This window comes from Carlito syrichta, unplaced genomic scaffold (assembly GCF_000164805.1).
Source record: "Carlito syrichta isolate Samal-C Ts95f unplaced genomic scaffold, Tarsius_syrichta-2.0.1 Scaffold316368, whole genome shotgun sequence".
NCBI classification, from domain to species: Eukaryota; Metazoa; Chordata; class Mammalia; order Primates; family Tarsiidae; genus Carlito; species Carlito syrichta.
The window spans coordinates 772209-787274 of NW_007260464.1; the positions used below are offsets into that span (position 1 = coordinate 772209).

General features: G+C 41.3%; 1 protein-coding gene across 1 annotated transcript in view; it reads right to left on the reverse strand.

Moving 5' to 3' along the window:
• Window positions 1–12566: 12566 nt before the first annotated feature.
• The window catches only part of KCNQ3 (potassium voltage-gated channel subfamily Q member 3), a 55913-nt gene continuing 53413 nt past the window's right edge, over window positions 12567–15066 (reverse strand). Inside the window, exon 15 of the mRNA XM_021707073.1 lies at window positions 12567–14193. Within this exon, the coding sequence (XP_021562748.1) occupies window positions 13459–14193 (735 nt within the window). The 3' untranslated portion in view covers window positions 12567–13458. The remainder of the gene's footprint in view (window positions 14194–15066) is intronic.

Here is a 15066-nt window from a genome sequence, read left to right on the forward strand (position 1 = left end):
GCATTGGATACAGCCAAAAGCTGTCAGTCTCCGACCATTTGCTATGTGCTAGGTCCTTTGCTAAATACTCCACAGACATCAATCCAGACAATGACCTTTCATGGTAGGTATTACTCTCCTTATTTTACAGATGGTAAGCCAATGCACAAAAATGTTAGGTAAACGTTAGGTACAAAGCTCTCTACCTTAACTCCTTCTCTCTCATAAGAGGGTCTCTCTCATAAGAGGGTCATTGGTTATCCTGGCTCAAATTGTAACCTTTCCACTTATTAGTGTCTTACCTTGGGCAGGCTTTTAAGTTTCTGATGCTCAGTTTCCTCCATGTATAAAATAAGAGTAATAATGCCTTAAAATTGTAATGGTTGAATAATGCTTTAATTAAACTCATATTTCCATACTCTGCAAAGTGACTGGTAAAAGGAGGTGTTCAATTCCCATCATGGTATCTTTGTGGCTGTAAGTTTTATTCTTGTGTTAATCTGGGTTCTTATGCCATTATCTGTTTTTTCCTTCTTGTGTGCATGTGTGTGTTTGTGACTATTTATTACTTTATTCTATTCTATTTTTTGTTTGTTTTTTCTTATGTCTCTATTCTCTTCCTCTCAAAGGCTTTTTTCTCACATTTAATAAAATATACTCAAGTCTCCCTATCACTTCCTCCTGCAACCGATAACAAACTGTCTTTACTTCTCACTTGTTGTTGTCAACACTTGGCCCCTCCTTTTTTCTTGTATTCCTTTCCTTTCTTAAGAAAAAGCTCCTCAAATTTATCTATATTATATAAATTCAGTGGCCTCTTTCCCATTTGTATCCTACATGACCTCAGCTTCTTGGTATCACTATGTAATGGCCAACTTTTTCAACATTCCTCCCCTTTTTGATTCCATGACTGTCTCTTCCTTTCCATCTGCACTGACCCTTCCTTCTTGACCTAACCTTGGATCTTTCTCTTCCTCTGCATACTTTTCAAGGCAGCTCTCCCTGAGGCCTTCAATTTTCCAAGCTGTGCTTCTCTCTCCCGTAGCCTCTCAGGCGGTGAGTGCACTTGTGCCATGATTTCATCCTGATTACATTGCTGTTTCTTCAACCAGCCTGGGACTACTTATTAGACTCCCTCCTCGTGCTGACCTTCTGTTGGGTTTAGCCAACAGTAGGTATCAGTGGAAGATAAGAAGAGAATGAGTCACAATTTGAACTTAGACGACCTGCCCCAAGCCCTCAGGTTACTTCCTTTGGAGAAGCTTTCCCTCCTAAACTATATGGACTGAAGAAAAAATGGATGAATTGCAAAAACTGTGAGTTGATGAGAGAAAAAATTAATGAAGCTCATAGAAGATTGCCTGTCTCTCCTGTCAGTATAGTATGGTATTTATTCTGTCAACTTCCTCCCTGCTGGTTCACCACCAGATCGCTGTGCCCGAGGTCACAGTCCCTCTCAAGTGGCCCTCTCCACATAGCTCCATCTGGGTTCTGGTCCTTACAAGACTAAGTGTGCAACAGGCTGCATGCTGTTGCTAGCTCTGAGGACTTTACCATGCTAAGTTGATTTAACAAAACTCTGACCAAATCTTTGTGTGTAGTTTCTTTATTAAAATCTCCTCAACTTATCTAGTGTGAGTATGACTTTCTTTTGTTCCTACTTGGAACTGAGACAACTATCCACTGTACACCCACTGTAGAAGCATTCAGGGAAGGGACTTGAGAGAGCCAACTCATGGTGAATTAAATGAGTGTAAACATTTGTATTCCCTTTTTAGTTAACAGGGACTTTTATTCAAAATAAAAGGTTATAATGAATCAATAGCTAAGAATAAAGGCGCTGGAGTCAGACTTCCTGAGTTTAAATCCTGGCTCTGCCACTTTTTAGCTATGTCACCCTGGACAAGTGACTAAATTTCTCATACCTCAGTGTTTCAATCTATGAAGTGGGGATGGTAACAGTTCTGAACTCAGAAATTTATTGTGAAGATTAGATAAGATAATTTATGGAAAATACTTAGTAAGATGTCTAGCACATGTAAGTACTCAGTAAATATTAACTATTATTCTATGTCTACCAGACCCAAGCTTGGGAGAGCTTTATAAAGGCTAAGTCCAGAGACGTAGTATACATTCTTGTTGTCTGGAAGGAGTTTTTTGAATTCTAATATTTGCTTCATTAGTCCATTAAGATGATACCAAGTCCATGCTGACTGAGAATTTCCTAGTTAGCTAGTGTAATAGAAAGGCTCTAAGATTGTATTGATTACACTTTGTATAATATTCTCCCCTTGAACATAGGCATGATCTGTAACTTGCTTCTAATCAGTAAAACACGGCAAAGGTGATGGGCTGTCAGTTCCATGATACGTTACATACGATTGAAACTTCCATCTTGCCAGTAGACCCTGTCTCACTTTAACAAAGAAGCTGCTGCATTGGAGAGGCTCGTGTAATAAGGAACATCCTCTGCCCAGCAGCCAGCAAGAAACTGAGATCCTCAGTCCAACAACCCTCAAGGAATCGAATTGTTCCTAATGTGAGCCTGGAAGTGCATTCTTCCCCAGTTGAGCCCCAGATAGACCACCTCTCCAGCTGACACCTTGATTGAGTCTCGTGAGAACAGACAGCACAGGACCCGGTTAAGTTGTACATGGACTCCTGGCATGAAGAAACTGTGAGATAAGAAATTTGTGTTGTTTTTAGCTACTGAGTTTGTGATAATAGTGTTATGCAGAGATAGCTAACTAATACACTTAAAATGTGGCTGCATTCACTCACTGTTTCCTTCTTTGCCACTCACAGGCACTGTGCTAGTATCTGAGACAAAGATGAGTAAGGCTCAGTTTTTAATCCTTAAATAGCTCACAGGCTAATGATGGTGATGGTAGAGAGATGAAGATAGACACTGAAACCAGCGGGAAAGTCATCCCATCTCCATCCGTACCTGTCCAGTCAGGCTCTCTCTTTGTGTAGTGATGGAGAGGAGAGTCAAGGTTGACTCTAAAGCCTCTGGCATAGGTGCCTGTGTGGACCACTGCTCCCAGTTTCTGACACGGAACCAGGGAAAGGAGCAGAATTTCAGGGGATAGAGGCAGGAGGGTGGTGCATTGGTTCTTTGTGGCATTGTTATGGAAGCAAAAAGACAGCACAACTTTTATGCCAATGGGAAGAACTGAAACTGGGAGTTGGGAGAACCTTGCCAGTCTGTAAATACGAGGGCAGTAGTGTCTCTGCAAGAAAAACTTCAAAAGTGAATCCTGAGAATGGTGGTGAGGATGAGAGACAGAAGTCAGAAGCGAGGGTGCAGTTTCAGTCCATGGATCAGAGAAGAGATGTTCTCATGGTCACGTGATCTGTTTGATCTAAGGACAAAACGTTCCAAGAGCCCTAGTGCACTTTCAAGACATTATCTTCCTGGACTGGTCTCCTTCCTTTCTGCATTTGAAGCACACTAGCCTTCTCACCATCCCCAACTTTCTTCCTGTTTCCCCAGGGCTACAAATGCCACTGAAAGATCATGTGAACAAAACCATAAAAATGCAACTTTCCTTTAAACTGAACTGCTAAGTTTTTGTCATGCCTCTGGGCCTTTGCACATCCCCTGCCCAGTGCCTGGCAGGCCTCTCTTCCTTCCCATCTTCTTCATTTTTGGTTTTGCCAAGTCATCCTTAAATAGACCTCATTTTCTGCCAGAAACCTTCTTTGACAACTCTGCTATGTCAGTACTCTTTGTGTTCTGTAGAATTCTTGGTTTTCTCCTTCCTCACACTTCTCACAGAATTGAAATGATCTTAGGGCCAATACATTTCTGCCATTAAATTGTGAAAATTGCTACAGCTTCAGTGTGTGGCATATGGTAGACATTTAATTAATGTTCCTAAATACATGCTCCTTGAACTGAGAGTTTTGGAAGGAAAAATCAAGGATTATAACTAACATCCAAGGAAACAATGGGAAAATTGGCCTATGAAGACATTATGCTCACCAGTGGTCTAATACATAATAGAGGGATATTCAGGATATGCTCTTGTTTGATATGCTGAAGTATATGCCGCTAACAGGGAGCTAACTCTTGCCATCATTTCGTGCAATTAAGTTGCTGCCACATATATATTAGTAACTCGAGTGACTCCCAGGGGAAATTTCTGGTTTTCTCATTTTATTCCCTGGGCAACAACTACACTTATGTTTCGGCTTGTCATCATTCAATACTAACAGGGAAATCCATAGGATCAGTCATAACATGCCTGTGGTGTGCAAATCTGTATGTTCAACATGTGCTTCTTTATGCCAGGAACTCATCAAGACCCAGTTCCCAGCCCCTCTTAGTTATTGGTCAGTACCACGTGACAGACTTTGGGCAATGAGAATATGATTGGAAGTGATGCATTACTTTGACTCTAAGACAGATAGAGGTGGATATGGCTTTTCTATGTCCTCCCTGCCCCCACCCCACCAGTTGTTTGTTTGTTTGTTTGTTTTTGCTAGAAGTGAAAGACTCTAACATTTTAGAGTTCAGGATGAAAGTAGCCCAAATCCTTGCATTACTCTCTGGAAATCAGACAATCCACCCTGGACTGTGCTTTGAGCAAGAAATAAATCTTTGCTAGATTACATCACTGGTGTTTAGCAGTTTGCCGTTGTAACAACTGGTGTTATTTAAGACAATTAATGCAATCTCATGAACTATTTTAAAGCAAATAACATTCCTCCACATAACCATTGAAATGTCTATTTATTAATAAGTGGTGCAGTATTTATTTGTTTTAAGACAGAACATAAAAAATCAGGTAAGAATTGTTTGCATAATATATATGGAAATCAACCTATTAAAGTTGTTCAAATAGTGGACAGAACCAGAATATAAATTACACATACAGTTTAAAAATTACAGGAAATCATATTATAAAGAGCACTAAAGGCCACTTGTGGAATAGTTGTGTTCCCCTGTAAGCCAGAATGTGAAGAAAGCCTACTTGTAGTACGGAGACAAATCCAGGGGGCAAGGCACCAGAATTCTATGCCGTAAAAAGGGGTTAAAGAAAATACAACCCGAAATCAAATGTAATGTACTCATGTCACTGTGGGAACCTCAGTTTGTTCTTCAATGATGGGTGTTTTCCAGCACTGCTACAATAGAAAAAGGAGGGGGGAAAATAACCATATTCCATCTAAAGCACAGTAGGGATCATTTCGCTTTTTAAACAAGGAAGGATTGGCAAATCTAATGAAGCCCACCCATCTTTCTAAGGTGGTTATCAGGATGGGACAGAGATAACTTTACCTCTCAGACAGAAAAATATCGGAAGCTTGACAAAATGGCTGCCCCAAGGCTTTCAGCTCAGCCACCACCTGGACTCTTAACCCAGGGGAAAGCTCTGAAGGGTGGAGCTGCCCCACCTCCTGTGGAAAGGTATTCAGAGGAATAAAGAAACGGTCAGTTACCAGATCAGATTGGCTTCTGTCGGGAACATTGATCTTTTGACATGGAGAAAGAGAGATATAACTGTTCTGCGCTTTTAGTCTCCCAGAGAATGTTTTTAAAGACTCACCTGTTTCTGCAGGATTTCAAAGCCCTGAAACAAAGGTACAGTCTAGAGACAAAAGACCAGAGTCAGCAGAGACATGGAGACATTTGAACTTGCTTGGTTAAGATCAATGACAGGAGCTCCTTGGAGGCAGAGAACAAGGGGCGCTTGTGGGACTATCTGAAGTCACAACAAACTCCAAGAACTAATGGATTGCAACAGGAACCAAGTGAATAATTTATGTGGCATTATTTTCTGCCACTGACAGCTGGTTTGTGAAACCATTCAAAAGACCTGCCGGACAGCCAAGTGGAACAGCTAACTCAGGCATCATTCTTCTCTCCAGGGAACCAAGGGGTCTGTGATCATTTTACTGTAAATGCTCACTGGACATAGAAGGGTGAGGCATTGTGAAGGAGTGCGGGGAATGATTTGGGAGTATTTCCATCTACCTAGGAGACCTGGGGTGGGGGCGGAGGGAGAATGAGCTTTACAGGTACACGGGCTTTGGTTAACATTTCAGCTCTATTTCTTATAATGTGTGACCTTTGACAAGGTCTTTTCCCTCACAGCTTCAGTTTCCTCATCTATAAGATGGAGACAGTAACAGCTCCCTCATAGGCTGTGATGAAGTTGGCATGAAGTCAGAAGAGAGCTATTATGTCTCATGCAACTCACAAAGAGAGCTTAGGATAAGTTTCTCTTTCCCCCCCGAACCTCAGTTTTGTGGGCAGAGGAAGAGAATGCAAGATCAAAAAAAAAATGCTCTCAATTTAAAAAAAAATTACTATTAGGTATCAAGTTGCAGTTCATTTGAAAAGTCTAAGAGGAATTACAAACACATTCCTAAGCACTGAGCTAGTCTTTTCACTGCTTAATTGCAAGCCAGTCTCAGGTTATTCTTATATATAGCCCATTTTTGACTTTGTCCAAAAATATATATATTTCTCCCTAAAGTTTGTTTTAACCTTAGAACAGTGACATGTAAAACAAGAAGACTTAGGTAGAATGACAGTCATTAAGATTACTGGGTCAACTATTGCTGTCCCAGGACTTGACCATCCTTCTTCCTATCTCTTAGGAGTTTTCTGTTCAACCTGGCTCCAGAGAACTGATCATCCTACCACTGGGTTTCATAAAGACTTCTGGGGAGTCCTGGCAAATTCTGGCAAATTTGTCCCTAGGAAACACATAAGTGGAAACCAACAGTGGAGATACTCACTTGAGCCAATAAAGTCCCGTTTACTTCCTAAAATAATCTCCGACTTATACAAACATGAGATGTCATACAGGATTCAACAATCCTGTTTGCGTCTCGAAGGCCCTAGAATGCCTGGCTATGGCTTGGCCACATGGGAGACTCTCTGGGACAAAGCAGGAAGAAGCAGGCTGTGCTCAGATGAGATCCAGAGATTCCAGTGCAAAGGGACACCTTTGGTAAAACTGGCAACTTGGGGTCATAGAGATCCCCAAAGAAATCACTTACCATTTCCTAATAACAAACCCATAGAGTTTTTTTCAAGTAGAATTCCTGTTCAATCGGCTTATAGATGAGGATACAACCTGAGGCATGACTCAGAAGCTGAATGAGTCCAAGTGATGGACCCAAAAAGGTGAACCAGTCCAAGCTTGGCAGGACAAGGAGGATACAAAGTAGGAGGGGGTCAGAGGAGTAGAGGGTAGAAGTGCTTCCGTGGCTATAGGGCTGTTCTTCATTCTCTTTATCAACTGCACCCCTCTCAAAGGTGTTTGCTAGGTCTTTTGAAATCAGCAGGAATTTGGGAGAAGGAACATTGTCATCTTTCAAGGCATGGGGACATCAATTCTATTCTAGAGATGGGAAGAAGTCCACAAAAGTGAGTCTGGCTTAGCAGTTTCTTAAGTGGGCCAGGAAGTTCTTATTTATTTTCTGGGATCAATGGCAATACATTGTTTTCACTTGCTTTTCACTTTTGTTTTATATCTCCAGCATCTGGACCAGGAGTCAGGAGATGTGGGTCCTTGATTCACTTTGCTAGTAGATCACTTGTTCAATCACTTAGCAGCCTAAGACTGTGATTCTTTTCCCTCAAAGCCTTTGCTTCCTGATCCACAAAGATGGGTCATTGTGCTGAGTAAGATCTCTTCTTGTTAGATCTTCTTCTTCTTGTTAGATCTTCATTCAAGAATCGATGAAATTACATCTCCTCACATCTATGATAATGCATCAAAATACTAATTACGACCTTCTTCCAAAGATGCTAAGGTTGAGGCTGTTAAAGTCTAGGAACAAAACCCCCTGGGGGTTTGAGCAAGCCTTAAGTCTTTCTTCTGGAAGTTCCCCATTCATGGTTAATGTGTTGTCTGACAGCCATCATGGCACAGTTAACTTTTCTTGCGAAACTGTGAGTTTTCTTAGGAAACTGTGAGTTCTTTCATATTTCATATTTCATAAAGCTATTTGGCTTTACCTCTTACAAATCATCCTTTGAGAGAATAGTGCAACATCTAGTACAGTACATCATATGAATCTGCCACAGCCCAACCACTGGGATCCAACATTCTTGTGCTCTTCGTTTCAATGCTCCTTTTCTTCCTCATTGTGGTGGACATTTATATGTGTAGAGATGTACTTATTTTAAAAAGCAGTTGTGAGAGTCCCTGATTTTATCATGTAATAGTTAGGATTGTGTCTCCACCACTCTTTTTCCAAAAAAAAAATTCTGGTATAAATTTAGAGGTCATAAAAGTTACAACAAAGACTCAGGCAATAAAATCCACACATATTGTAAAAAAATAATAATAAAAATAACCATGAATACAGTCCCTGGTATACTCAGTCACTGCACTAGGGACTTTATGTCTATATTGATTGTCTCACTTGAAATCAAAACAGGGGAGCAGAGTCATGAATGTTCTGAAACTCATAAATTTCCTTCCCGGTCATCTCTATATCCTTCTTGTCTTTTTGACACTGCGCTTACTAGCTTTCACATCCACTAACGCTATGCGGATAGCCTGTTCCTAATGTGCTCTAAAGGGCATTGGTGAGGGGTCTGCCACCTTGTTTAGGGCCAGTTGACTCTGTTTTGAATGGTGTAATATCAGTAAAACAAAATCATTGGGTTAATTTGGATACAACGAAAGAGCTTAGACTTTAAAAAAAAAGTTCATTCTGAAATAAATAAGCCTTCAAGTATAAGTGTACACATGGAACAAATTCCTAAGAATGTCTGGAGTTCCAAAAGCAAAGAAAGCCTTTGTGGTCCTAGGTGCCTTGGAAGCATATTTATTAAAATCAAATACCAGCTATGTGGTATCATCTGGGGAAGCAAAGAGTTAGGAGAATCCGCGTGTGTTTGGCAATACAGTACAAAGTGCAATTGACTTCTCAGACTGCTGAAATAAATGTTTCTTCTCTTACTCCAGAATACCTTGATTTTCAGGTTCCCATAGGCAGAGTGACATCTTTCTCTTGAAATAGATGTGTGCCATGATCTGTACCATAAGCTTCTCTTGATCGACATGATGAGATAGAAATAGCTCAGCTCCTTGCCTGGCCTGAATCTTAGAGAGGAGGACAAACCAGGTTTCTTCAAGAACCTTTTCCAGATACCCTAGAACCCTTTTCTTGCATAGCTTATCTGGAGCTGTAAAGTTCAAAGTGTGCAACCCAAATTCCAAGTCCCCATTCAACCCATTCAGCCTTTCTGGGCTGAAGGGATCATTACAATTTTGGTGTAGTTTTTGCTCTCACTTTTTTCCAAGTTCGATTTCCCATTGTGAAATTCCATTCTATTCCAAGTATAAAGCATACCTGTCTATACAGAGTTTTCTGCAGGGATTAAATCAGATATTTTCTTTTCCTGCTAGACAAAATTTAAAGGACCTCTGATATTTGAGCCCACCAGATTCCTAGCATTTTGAATGCAGAAGCTGATTTTCTTATCACTGAATTTCCAGTGCATTGCATACAATGGTACTTAACAAATCTCATGAAATAATTAAACAAATTAATTTTTCTTTATTACACTCTCATCACAGTAGTGTGGACGTATGAGAATAATTTGGCCAACTTATGATTAGCTCCGGTTATATTAGGTCTTTCAAACTACAGTTCCAGTTTTGGAACTGTTTTGCACAAAGTAGGCATAGGGTGCATAATTTTTGATTAATTAGCTCATTTTTACCTATAATTAGTTCATTTTTACCTATATACCTTGGAGTTTTCTAGGTATGCTTTCATGAAAAATTAGTGCTTCATAATATTAATATCATGTCTAATAAGTCTAAACTCTCTGTTCTAAGAATAGGCACAGTTATGGAATAGAACTTTCTCATTTTGATGTTCTTTTCATATATATATATACTTTCAATATTTGCTTGTGTGCTGATACTTGACGGTCAAAACTCACACTTGATCTCAAATACTTTCTTCCTAGCCCAACAGTTTTGCTTTTATCTAACCTCTGTGAAACTGATTAATCTCATTCATTTTGATCTTGCTAAAATATGACTTCTTGAATTTTTCATGTCATATTGTAACACAAAGATATCAAATACATAAAATGAGATCATTGTTCTACCTGAGAAAATTATTCCTAGTTTTTATGATGGAATTGACTCATCAACATTTTATGGGGGGTTTGCCAAAACTACTGCCATTTCCTGGGCGTGTTTCAGAACCACTCGTAAATCTGAGATAATATAATCTTGGACTATGCTGTTAACCAAGTCTATTAAATTACTCCATTATACTGTTACTTTGTCTGATAAAAGGATCTTTGTGGAAGCGCACACTACTTCTTCCCATAACTTATGTTCAATCCCAGACCCTAGATTTCTGCTTTCTTGATGCAGGCTATGTTGGAGAGGTTGTCTAGGAGTAGACAACTTGAGTGGGTTTGGTTTATTTTTCTAGAGTTTTTCTTTAAAGGGGAAATATTAAAGCAGAATTATCCCAGATAATTTTTCTTTTTCCTTTTTTTTAAGATGGAAAAACCCAGCTCTTAAGATTCCTATCATTTATTCATTTATGAAACATACATTGTGCCCACACTGATAATGACAACTTACTAGACATTGGAAACATACTGTTGATCAATACAATCCCAATTCCTGCTGTTCTGGCCTTATGATCCAGCAGGGAATTTAAACAGCATGCCTACGGTTTAGGAGATAAAGCAAGTGCCAATCCCTTGTAGGTTATAAAAGAACATAAGGTAGTTCTTCTAACTTTAGATCCATGATAAATAATTTCAGCAGGAACTCCACTGAGTTGCTGAAAAATACATCCCTCTTTAAGATGTAGATGCTAATATGCTTCTGCAAGGATATTAGTGAGTTAAAAAAGAAACAATTGGTGCATATGTGGATAGTTTGATTTGTTCCCCATTTTTTGGTTGTTATTGTTTCCAATAACTTGTACACATAAAGAAGAGCATAGTGACCTGTTAGATGGTAAATAGTGCAATCATGTCTGGTGAAAGATTCCAGGAAGATCAGACTCAGGAACCAAGTCCCCAGGAAGCAACATAGGGTTGGTTAGGTTATGGTCACTAATGGCACTCTCAGTCATAGAATAGAGTGGGAAAGAAGTCAAATAACCCAAGAAAAAGGCCCTTTTTCCTTGAAATTTCCAGAAGGCCAATGGAAAACCACAGGAGACAGACTTCATGTCTGATGTATGTGGTCATTCTTGTGCATTTCCCACCTTGGACTTCAACCATTCATGAAGCCCTTGTGAAAAACTCACTTCTACCACACACAATGCCTGCTCTGGACCAGGGGTTTTGGGCTTTGGTTGTAAGTTCCTAAAGTCGAGGGCCAAGCTTTAATCTTATTTTGAGCCTTCTGCATGGTACCTATTGACACGTGGGTTTACAAGAACCAATCTTTGAGGAAGTGGTTCTTTTCTCTCATATAGTGCCAGATCCCTGCATTAGCAAGGATGAAACCATTGACCAGACATCTGCCATAGCTACCATGGCTCTTGACAAGACTATGAAGGGGAGCATCAGTGACAGTTGCATACAGACATTTGTTTAGGCCATTTTTTGTTTGTTGGTTTTTTTTTTTTTGAGTTGGAGTCTCACTCTGTCGCCCAGACTGGAGTGCAGTGGCCGCTCCTGGCCACCGCAGCCTCGACCTGCTGGGCTCCGGCAATCCTTCCGCCTCAGCCTTCTGAGTAACTGGAATTACAGGCATGAGCTACCATGCCCGGCTGATTTTTTAATTTATTGTAGAAATGAAGTCTCGCTGCCCAGGTGGGTCTCGAACCCGCGGGCTCAGGCAATCCACTCACCTCAGCCTCCCAAAGACGCGGGATTACAGGCTGAGCCACCGAGCCCGGCTTGTTTAGGCCATTTTTTAATCCCCTTGATGGCAACCACCCACAACCAGTGCTTAGGCATGCAGGAAGAGTGAGGCAATAATACTGCGCTATAGTCATTTAGCTAACTCAGCCCAACCCAGACAGAAACCTTTTCCATCATTGTTCTTCAGAGAGTAGCAACATCTCATATGAGGCCACAGGATGGCTTGTGGTCCATTTCATGCTTATACAGCAGGGCAGAGCTCCCGAGGCTGTCTGCTTACGCTTTAGCTAGCCTTATGGTTATGTGTGGTTTTAATATTTTCATTGAAGAAATCTGGAGCAAAATTGGGTGGTTCTGGAAATTTTGTCTACTTGACTATCAATACATGTTGTGTAGCTTGCTTGTATTATTTTTTTTCTGGGTCCCAAAATACATTGCATCACATGAGCACATTTTGCAATAAAAGCAGGCATTCTCCTCCTGCTGAATAAACTGGGATGAGTGTTCTCTATATGACACAAAATATAAGTGTCTCGGCACAGTTTCCAGGTTGGATTGTGTACATGGAAGAGTGGTGTTTGGGCAGAGCCAGAGTGAACAGAGTGGACTTTGAGTCCTCACTCTCTACAGGACAACTGGGGAGTGACCCTGGGGAGTGTCACTTTACCTGAGCCTGAGATTCCTTACTTTTAAAAAGAAGCACTTGGATTAGATAAGTTCTGTGTGCCTTCTTCGCTCTAATTTTTGTTTTAGATGGATATTTTGTACTTATGTATCGTGGGGACAGATGTGAGTTGGAACCTCATTCCAAAGGCACTGAACTTAGCTCCTGCCCAGAGGGGCACTCCACTTCTGACAAATTCAATTTATGACTACATAAATTGAAAATTATTTTAACTTGTATGTGTGTATACACACATCTGTCTACTTTCTCTCTGCCAATTCAGTACTCATCATAAATGCTACACTTGGGATAACCACCACCTTTTACAGACAAGGAAACTGAGGCACAATACTAAACAATGGCAGACCAAGTGAGGTCTTTTTGAGAGCTTTTAAGTGATTTTGCCAGGTTTTCTTGAATAAAATATTTGTTTAAATTCTTTGTTTTGGAGATGTGACTATCTCGTTCCTCTCCTAATGTTAGTTCAGTAGGCAGTTTCATGGATACACAATATGATTTTGCTGAGGATATTATTTCCTTACTTTGGAAAACAGTTAATCACTGGAGTGTTTTACACAAGGGGGTAATGATCCTAGAAGTAACTTAAACTGCTTTCTTTGCTTACCAAACCAAAATCCAAATCAGCCAACCAAACAGAAAAATAGCACAGCTCATCAATTTCTCCCTGTCCCGGTTCAATCATGATTAAAAGTAAGAACAGCAGATAAATATGTATCCTAGAAGAGATTAGTGGTACCATTTATATAGTGTAAAGTCATGCAAACCATGCTGAAAAGGAAGCTCTTCATTGTGGTGACATGGGGAGAAAGAAGGTGGTGGGAAGCCCCTGCCTGTGTGGGAGCCACCACGCACATGCATGCGTCTGATGCAGCCATTGGTGTCCCCGCTGGTAAGTGACGGGTGTGAGAGTAAGTGAGCTGTACAAAGTCTGTCTACATTACAAGGAGGAGTCAACCAGTGACCTCTTTTAAGTGGGCTTGTTGGAAGGGGTCCATACTGAATCAGAAATCCCATCCCCCGTGGACGACAGAGGCATGGAGCCACTGGGCGTGAAGGGGTCCGTGTCTGTGTCTGTCTCACCCTCAGCGAGGAACCGCTTCTCCCTCATCCAGCTTGACCCTCCGCTGGGGCCAAACATGTAATCGTCTCTGTCCTGGGAGATGCTGAAGCCACTCGGAGACCGCTCCAGCTCCTCGTGGTTGACCGACATAAGGGACAGAGGCGTGTCGCTGTCCCGTGTGAGGCTGCGTCTCTGCCGGGGAGAGATTCGGTCCGAGTAGGGACCCTGCAGTTCAGCTTGGGAGTGGCAGCTCACTCGGGAGTCAAAAAGAGTCAAGATAGGCAGGACGGTGGGCCTCTCTGCGTATGGAGTGGCCGAGGAAGGAAGAGTTGTTGGAACCTTTCCAGAACTGGGTCCTCCTCGGGGCAGGTTCACGGGGTCATGTGCAAAAAACCCGTAGGGGCCGACTTTGTCGATGGGCACCTGGTGGAAGCTGTAGGGGGGATCAGGGGGCGCTGTCTCAGAATAGTTGCAGACGATGGTTTTCAAATCAGAATACCTGTTGTCCTCCTTCTTCTCCACTTCAGCTGGCGAGGAGGTTTTCTTGGTCGGGTAATACTCTGCGACTTGTACCTGCAGTCGTTCCATGTGCTGCATGTGCATATCTACAAGGAAATCTAGCTTCTTCCCCATGTCCTGAACCTGGAAAAGATAAGGAACTGGGAATTACTGCTTCCTCTGGAGGCGGGGGCTGTTGTTATTGGTTGGGAGAAAATATGTGTACTTTTCGAAGAGAATGCTGTAAGGCTTAATAATAAGAACAGCAGCTAACAATGTATTTTGTGCCTCTTACTTTCAAGACTTGCACATGTTTTAGTGCTGATCTAGAAACAACCCAGGCAAGGGCTTTCCAGGAAGCAAAGGCTGAAAGCAGAGAGATGGTTTGAGGGTAAGTGTAACAGGCCTTCTTTGTCCCCCAGAGGAAGAGGTGACCTTGCTAATTCTGCGGGGGCCAGGGGGTAGGAATTCTTGATTCATGAACATTTCATTAGATGGAAGCATGCGGATTGTTAGTGCATATTTCTGGTACACGGTGATATAAGTCCCAAAGGTGCAAGGGCAGTGGTTAGCAAGAATTGAGTTTCTTAGAAGGGGAGAGCCTATGGAGAAGTCTTGAGGTACAGTAGAAGCTACAGTTGCTCTTACCTGCCTAAAACTGGTAATTGAATTTTTGTGAGTGAATATACATGAGTGTGTGCACACATGTGTGCTTGATGTTCTTGTCCTGTTCTTTCAACAGGAAACACTGTCGTCAGGCACATCACCCTGTTTTACACAGTAATAGGCAATGATCAGGGTGTTCAGTTTCTGTCTATTTTTTTTCCTTTTCTTGAGGCAGTCTTGCTCTGTAACCCAGGTTGAAGTACAGTGACATGACCCTAGCTCACTGCAGCCTCCTGCCTCGGCCTCCCAAGTAACTGAGACTATAGACATGTGCCACCATGCCCATTCTGATTCAGCTTTATGCACTTTATTGACTCAATTAATTTTCTTGTTTTTTTTTTTTTTTTTTTT